This window comes from Corticium candelabrum, chromosome 21 (assembly GCF_963422355.1).
Source record: "Corticium candelabrum chromosome 21, ooCorCand1.1, whole genome shotgun sequence".
Taxonomy (NCBI): Eukaryota; Metazoa; Porifera; class Homoscleromorpha; order Homosclerophorida; family Plakinidae; genus Corticium; species Corticium candelabrum.
Genome location: NC_085105.1, coordinates 1396982 through 1405047, shown reverse-complemented (window position 1 = coordinate 1405047; position 8066 = coordinate 1396982). Strand labels below are relative to the sequence as shown.

The 8066-nt window shown below is 43.7% G+C and overlaps 3 protein-coding genes across 4 annotated transcripts in view; 2 read left to right on the top strand and 1 right to left on the bottom strand.

Annotated features, from left to right (window-relative positions):
• Positions 1–1839, top strand: part of LOC134196927 (mannose-6-phosphate isomerase-like) — a 3449-nt gene extending 1610 nt beyond the window's left edge. For both annotated transcript variants that reach the window (XM_062666149.1, XM_062666150.1), the window contains exons 2-4: positions 1–14; positions 589–756; positions 1406–1839. The exon at positions 1–14 is cut by the window's left edge and continues 524 nt beyond it. In XM_062666149.1, the coding sequence (XP_062522133.1) occupies positions 1–14; positions 589–756; positions 1406–1839 (616 nt within the window). The remainder of the gene's footprint in view (positions 15–588; positions 757–1405) is intronic.
• On the bottom strand, positions 1778–6940 carry LOC134196929 (biogenesis of lysosome-related organelles complex 1 subunit 1-like). Its single transcript, XM_062666152.1, has 6 exons — positions 6825–6940; positions 6696–6768; positions 6564–6631; positions 6432–6496; positions 3330–3414; positions 1778–1952 (listed from the first exon to the last, which is right to left on the bottom strand). The coding sequence occupies exons 1-6, from the start codon at positions 6883–6885 to the stop codon at positions 1873–1875; spliced, it is 432 nt and encodes a 143-aa protein (XP_062522136.1). The 5' UTR covers positions 6886–6940; the 3' UTR covers positions 1778–1872.
• On the top strand, positions 6924–7999 carry LOC134196928 (uncharacterized). The gene is made up of 2 exons (XM_062666151.1): positions 6924–7148; positions 7522–7999. The coding sequence occupies exons 1-2, from the start codon at positions 6981–6983 to the stop codon at positions 7810–7812; spliced, it is 459 nt and encodes a 152-aa protein (XP_062522135.1). The 5' UTR covers positions 6924–6980; the 3' UTR covers positions 7813–7999.
• Positions 8000–8066: the final 67 nt, after the last annotated feature.

Here is an 8066-nt window from a genome sequence, read left to right as displayed (position 1 = left end):
GAAGAATACTGAAGGTTTAATTAATTAATTAATTTTAAAAAATCAATTACTGTTTCAGCCCCTCCCCTGACCATTTCATGTCCGGTACTCATCTGGTTACCTTGTATTGTCACACGAGAACCAGACATGACAAGGTCATGTGACTCTGGAATGAGCCTGGAATGATAAACACCGTAGTTCTTCAACAATCCTGAAGCACTGACCGGCAGAGTCTCTTAACAAATAAATGCCGCCCTCAAATAGACGCCTCCCTCGTTTAAACGCCGCAGTCGAAATCCTAGCTAAAAATTAAACGCCCTGGTACACGTTGTACGTTTGGCACGTTTTCAAGAGAACAACACACTTACCATACTGGTATGATTTCACACTTGGAGACTATGTTGTCACGTGAAATGAGGCGTTTATTTGAGGTTGACGTTTATATTTTATCCGAATCTCAGCTGCGGCGTTTATTTGAGGGAGGCGTTTATTCGAGGGTGGCCTTTAATCAAAGAAACACGGTAGAAAGACTATGTATGACAGACCGCTGCTGCTATTGACATTGTATGTGTGTGTCCATACACGGTGCCTTGTAAATATGTTGTTTAGATGCTGACATGTATGATCGATCTCTGGGTGACCTACTGCTCAGATTGAACGGCCAATTTCCAGGCGACGTTGGCTGCTTTTGCATCTACTTCTTCAATCATGTTACGTTGCAACCCGGTCAGGCCATGTTCCTCGGACCAAACATCCCTCATGCGTACCTATCAGGAGGTAAGTCAACAGACCACACACACACACACACACACACACACACACACACACACACACACACACACACACACACACACACACACACAAACAGACACAGACACAGACACAGACACACACACTCTCTCTCACACACACACACACTCACACACATGCGCACGCACACACACACACTCACACATGCACGCGCACACACTCACACATGCACGTGCACGCGTGCACACACAGACACACACACAGACACACACACAGACACACACACACAGACACACACACACACACAGACACACACGCACACACACATGCATGCACACACACACACACACACACAACACACACACACACACACACACACACAATGTGCACACACAGACAGACACACACACACTCACACACATGCACACACACACACATGCACACACACTCACACAGACACACTCACACACACACACACACAGACACACTCACACACAGACACACAGACACACACACACACACTCACACACACAAACACACACACACACACACAAACACACACACACACACACACAAACACACACACACACACACACACACACACACACACACACACACACACACACACAGCGATTACGATACGTACCGATCATGTGATCGGTACACGTTTGTGTAGACTGCATTGAATGCATGGCTTGCAGTGACAACGTCGTGAGGGCTGGTCTTACTCCAAAATTCAAGGACAAAGATGTACTCTGTAGCATGCTTGACTACACACCGACACCCGCACAAGATCGCATCTTTCTCCCTACACGGTCTGATGATGGGAAAGCAGAGATATTTGACCCACCGGTTCCTGACTTTTCGGTAGCGAAGTACGACTTGCGTGATGTCGACGAGAGAGACTACACGTTGACGTTGCCTGGTGTTGATGGTCCTAGTATTTGTATTGTAATTCATGGTGATGGACAAATAGTGGATGACAACAGGGATGGTGGTGTTCTGGAGGTACGAAGGGGGAGTATCGTTTTCATTGCTGCTGGTACTGTTGTGATGTTAAGGAAAACAAACGAGTTGCTGCTGTTCAGAGCATTTACAAATGGACAATAGTACAGCTATGGTATTGTGTTTTGTACGTGTTGTCTATAAGAATTCTTTCTGGTGTTTGAGAGACGTCTGTGACGAGAGTGAGTCGGATTCAAGTGTTGTGCTTGATACTTCACCTGTAGTGATGCATGGAACCAGAATGTTTACAGGTGTACACATGCACACACACACACACACACAGTGACATGCACGCACGCACACGCACACACACACACACACACACACACACACACACACACACACACACACACACACACACATAAAGTGACACGCACGCACACATGCATACACAGTGACACGTGCACATGCACGCACACCACACACACACACACACACACACACACACACACACACACACACACACACACACACACACACGTGACACACACAGGGCTCGAAAAATCAGTCCAACTAGTTGTCGTCATTTGACGAGTTTCCAAAACTTTTAGGTCGTCAAAATTTTTAGTCTAGGACTAAAATTCAGTGCAGTGCAAGCATGCAGAGCATTATTCCCACAATGGCATGCAACTGACACACACATTACCGCTGAGCCAATGGATACGACGTGATAGATTTTACAGAGCTAGACATCTTCACAGAGGCAAGGAAGACAATAGTGATAGCTAATTGAATTAGCGATTAAACACACACCACCTCTCTTTGTCAAAACAAGGCGGGGTTTCAACCAGACTTCCACATATCACAGTTGTCCGTTTCTTGCTACTAAAATCATATCTACCTATTTCGACCTACAGGATTTACCATTGTCTCTACTGCTCCCTGGTCACAAACTCATGCCTTTACTTTGTCGAAATCCTGAAATAGCTCTTGCACGCCCAGTTTCATTATCCGAGATATGAGAAGTTTGTCAACGTACGGTGCTGCTGGCAGTACATACTACGCGTACATGTCATTGTACGACAAATGTCCGAATGTGAGCATCAAAGCGGTGCATGTTTCAGTACAGTACAGTTATCCGCCTGCATACCGAGAAAGCCATTACAAACTAGTGTTGGTCTGCTCTAGTCGTCATTTGACGACATAGACTAGAACGTTAGTCGTCAGTTGTAATGACGACTTGACCTATTTTTCGAGCCCTGCACACACACACACACACACACACACACACACACGACACACACACACACACACGTGACACACACACACACACACACACGTGACACACACACACACACACACACACACACACACACGTGACACACACACGCACACACACACACACACACACACACACACACACACAAATAGATATACAACTCCATTATGTGCATAACGACATCTACTGTATGTGGTCTGCAAGAATTAATTTAGCAAGTTACGACAATTTATGCGACAGTTTGTTCCAGCAATAAATCCATTGTCTGTCTACCTACCAGTCTGTTACCTGCTTACTTAGCCATGTGTTTGACTGGTCAATGCATGCAACATATGCCATAGTTCTTACAATACAAACACATCAGTGACCCACCAACCTTTGTATGCATGCTCGAGTCCTGCTGCTATGTCTCTCATGTCAGACTCGATCGTTCTTGCCCAATTTTCAACATCACCCAATTCCTAAAATTAGACACAACAGATGTCTCAATGTCGGCAACATAGAAATGTTTGCATGCAGCCACCAATTCAAAAAACAATCTAAAATATTAGTGCCACAAGACGGCAGAGCCAGGGGTAAGATGATGGAGGGGTGATTGAATCTGAGGGGTGATGAATGTGAGGGGGTGATGAATGTGAGGGGGTGATGGAATGTGAGGGGGTGATGGGCTCTGAGGGGTGCGATGGGCTCTGACATCCCCAACTCTGAGCACAATGTCTATTCTTGTGAGCAAACAGTATCCTCTGTAGTTCATGTACAGTCAATCCTCGCTAATCCGAATTACCTTTGGCGTCCTGCCTTGCATACCCAGATCCTACTGGGCAGCCTGATCCGGGTTGCGGTTATCTAGTTTCAGCAAATTCATGTATCGGACCAATTTAAATCTTGACTGCCACATTATTTAGAAGTACATGTAGCATTGCAGCCGTGTCCTTTACGACAAACACAACATACGTGTAGATCGTAGAGACATACACGTAAATGCACCAACGGTCTGGGTGTCCAAGGCAAGGTTTGGACCTCCAAGGCTATGCATTTTAGCATTTTGGTAATCCAAACAACTTCATTAATTCCAATAGGGCTTGCAACGGGGCTGTTCGGATTAATGAGGTTCTACTGTACTTCAATGTTCTTTGATGCCCCGCCTCAACTTGTGAGTTGCTCCGCCCACCCTATGCCAGATGTGACATATTTACGGACGTATTTGAGGAAAGTACGTACAACACACTGCAGTATATATAACGCAATGCAGTTTCTATGTATGTAATTTGTTCACACCCCTTAAGACGTAACATTACAAAAACCACAATGTGAAAAGCCATCTACGAAATTCAAAACACCAGACTGCGTTTAGGCCACATCAACTTGATTTGTTGTTAGAATCTTATTGCCAACAAAAATAGAAATTGCGTCATTAAGTCACGTGGTTTATGTGACACATGCGTATTTCTCAAGCACATGACTTCTTCAGTTCACTTGACCAAGTACGTGTCATCATCAACCACACACCATCATTCCATTAGCATTAATCAATAAACTTCAAAGCACTAATTTCAGAATCGTATACTGGAAATCAATGAATGTTTACGTAACCACAAATGCTTGTAAATGCTGCAAACCCAATTTTGTAAAAACTAAGGTAAACAAACTTCCCTCATGCGTCTTGAACACGTGCGTGAAAGTGTCGACGCTCAATCAACATCCTGGTAGGTCTGCGGACGTAGCTACTTCATTCTCAAACATTTCTCTGATTACTTGGCTTGCAAAAGTCAATTCATTGACGGCTAATGCATGCAGGACACTACCATGAGCCGAGAAAGTCAGTTCTGACCAACCCAATCAATGAAGACATCATTCACGAGTCAGACAGCGTTCTATGTGCATCTGCATCTGCGCATGGATATTTGGGCTATAAACGTCAGTAAACAATTTAAGTTAGTAAATATATGCAAGTATAAAAACATTTTGAGAAAATCATGGTATGTAGGGATGGGTACGTAGGGATGGGTAAGGAGGGATGGGTATGTACTTACTCATGCTCATCTCCTACATCACAATCCAGTACTGTGAGTGTCACACATGATTGCTGCGTTTTAGATTGAAACTGCCGCAAGAAATTAATTTAGGAGATGAGCATGAATAAGTACATACCCATCCCTACATACCCATTCCTACATAACCATCCCTAACATACCCATCATTTTCTCAAAATGTTTTATACTTGTTTCATTCATTTTTTAGTTACGTAGATGATGTGGTTTTTGTCTCGCTCCAATCTGTGTTGCTACTGGAGTACATGCATGTGCATGGTTGAAGATAGAAATGACGCGTGCAGCTGGAATTCAATACTTTGACTGAAGTACTACATAGCAGCTGACGGATGTACGTAATAACATTGATTGCATCAATAAACAACTCCCACACATCTTGCACGGAAGCCTATGTAGACGATCACACGCACCGAGACAGCACCCCGTTGAGCATAGTGGTATGTTCAACCACACGCAACTGTAAGCACACTGTGGAAGTGGCAGCAATCTCCCAAAGCGTAGTTTCCACCAGCTAATATTAGGTATTACATGTAGCTACCATGTACACGCGTGACCGGAACAACATGGCATTGTGGAAGTCCATGTAGAACTGCGTAGCAGCAGTTGACTGATATATCCTGGGTGGACTTTGCACAGTGTTAGCTGTTGGGTCAGTGCAATTACTCGGACATGAGCGAATCGTTTGGTATGACTCTCGTCGTTGTAGCTGCTTTGAGTGAGGTGCTAGCCTGTCTGACAAAGCAAATGTGAAAGAATAAATCGCATTTTTACTTGCCAATCTATGGCTTCTGAGATGCTTATACCCCATTCACACGAGCACAGCTCCAAACTGAGCCGAGCCGAGCCAAGCCAGCCTGGGTTAATGAAGCGAGCCAGCCCTTGTTCACACGTTGTTTTGACAAAGCGAGCCAGCCGAGTTTTAGTAGGCGTGTCTCTTGATACGCACGCTAGATACAGACGTCGTCATGGAACAAGCTGTCCGAGCTTACTTCTTGCTGGCACTAGAACAGTCTGCGGAAATATCAAGGACAAGTACCGAGCATAGACGTCGACTCCGTCTTCGTTTTGACAGGCACTACACAACCGAACCGAACCAAACCGTGCTGGCATGGCAACTTGAGGTGGGCCACCTCAGCACGGTTCGGTTCGGTTCGGTTCAGCCGGCATTCACACGACGAAGTGAAACCAAGCCAAACCGTGCCGTATCGTGCTGGCACAGTTACAAATGCTCGTGTGAATGGGGTATTAGTGTCAGCATTAATAGTCTGGCTACCATTCGGACCGTTTACAGTCGAGCATTAGGTGGCTCTGAAATTTCTTACTTAGTTATAAGAAATCTGGATAGCAGATTTTTGTATGGGCGGCCATTTTAGAATCGCCACATCCCTACATTAATAAATAAAATAAATATATTGATACAACAGTACCTTCAGAGCCTGGTTAAATCCTTCCACCATTGCCAGCCACTGTTGTGCTTGTCTAATAAATCGAGCTACAGATGCCACACAAACAACAGTCACACTACCATTTACAGCAATAGCGCCCATAAAACCACTCACAAGCGTGCATTTGAAGGCACTTCGCTTCCGAGTCGAGTTTCTTCTGATTCTGATAAGCCTTCTCAACTCTGGAATTGAGCACCAACATCATATTGATGGTGAACACTAACACAGTGAATAAACAATGTTTACCCAATATTTAGAGAGTCGACAAGCTCTCTGGCTACTGAATCTGCTGCTGCAACAGCTTCCTTCCGCCGTTTCTCTAAAGGGGACCCTCAAAGTAAAAAACGGAAAAATTGAGAAGCGACAACTCGTTACCCTGTAGAGTCTTCAGCTCTGCTTGTTTCGTATTGTGCTCCTTCAAGGCTCGTGCTAACATCAGTCAAGTAAACACTAACAATTGCCCGGATATAGACTAATTACCCGGAGATACAATAATTACCCGGATAGCACTCTAAACTCCCGGATTTTAATATGTCGGCACATGATGTGTGTAGTATTTTCGTTTACGGAACGTTGCGGCCTGACGACGACACGGGTGCTTCTTGGAAACATGGATTTCTAGACGGCACCGTGCAGAGAAAGGCGATCCTACCTAACGCGGCTCTTTTCTTTGATTCGTACCCATGTGTTGTTCTTCAGGTGTGTGATCATCATACCTAACATTAGAATATTTATCGACATTGATCGATATGACATAGGCTTGATATTTTAAAATCTTTCTTGGAGCCTGAAAGCGGTCGGGTGTCCGAGGCCGGTACCGCATGCAGAGCCGTGACCGCATGCGATCGGTACCGCTAAATATCTTTCAGACCTAGAGCTTAACCTTCAAGGATTAACATAGTGATTGACTTGCTGTTTGTTAATTAACCTTAATTAACTTTAATTAGATTTATTAAATTTACATTTATTACAATTAATTAATTTAATAAAAGTTAATTTAAAATTTAATTTAAAATTTAATATTTTAATAATTTTTACAGTAACTTAACTTAATTACTGTTTGTTAATTTAGATGCCAGGGACTTCTGTTGTCGGTTACGTTGTTTCCTGTCAACGGAAATCAGACTTTGCCGCTAAACTTCGACTCGGTGACGAGATCGAGGACTGTCCATCGATCTATGAGCGAGACGTCGTCGAGGTGCGCTTAGTGGACGAAGAAAGCACGATGAAAGCGTTCGTATACCACAGGAAGGCGTGCAAACGAGACACACCCATTGCGAGTGGTGATTGGTTGGACAGAGAAGGCGTCAGCTTGAATCCCGGCTTGTACTCAATGGTTCTTCCAGTTTTAAAGGACAAATGAGATGTGGGAGTTAGCACGACAGTTTGAAAAGAAAGCTTGCAATTTATGGGAAAATTGGCATTTTTTGTATTTTGCACATATATTAAAATTTTGCAGAGAAAAGGTGGAAATAGAAGGCGAGAAATGTTTTAGTATCAACAGAAATTGATATTTGTGTTTATTTCTGCACCGTTAATTAATCAGATTATTAAATTAATTAGATTGATAAATTAATTAAATTAATCAATTGAGTAAATTAATAAATTAAGTAAATT

Bases quoted from the DNA above. Each gene is read 5' to 3' on its own strand.
- LOC134196929 (XM_062666152.1), bottom strand. From the start codon at position 6,885: ATGTTAGCACGAGCCTTGAAGGAGCACAATACGAAACAAGCAGAGCTG. The intron at 6,769-6,824 runs GTAACGAGTTGT...GGTCCCCTTTAG, and splicing joins AGAGCTGAAGACTCTACAGG to AGAAACGGCGGAAGGAAGCT. The intron at 6,632-6,695 runs GTAAACATTGTT...GCTCAATTCCAG, and splicing joins GTCGACTCTCTAAATATTGG to AGTTGAGAAGGCTTATCAGA.
- LOC134196928 (XM_062666151.1), top strand. From the start codon at position 6,981: ATGTCGGCACATGATGTGTGTAGTATTTTCGTTTACGGAACGTTGCGG. The intron at 7,149-7,521 runs GTGTGTGATCAT...TTGTTAATTTAG, and splicing joins ACCCATGTGTTGTTCTTCAG to ATGCCAGGGACTTCTGTTGT.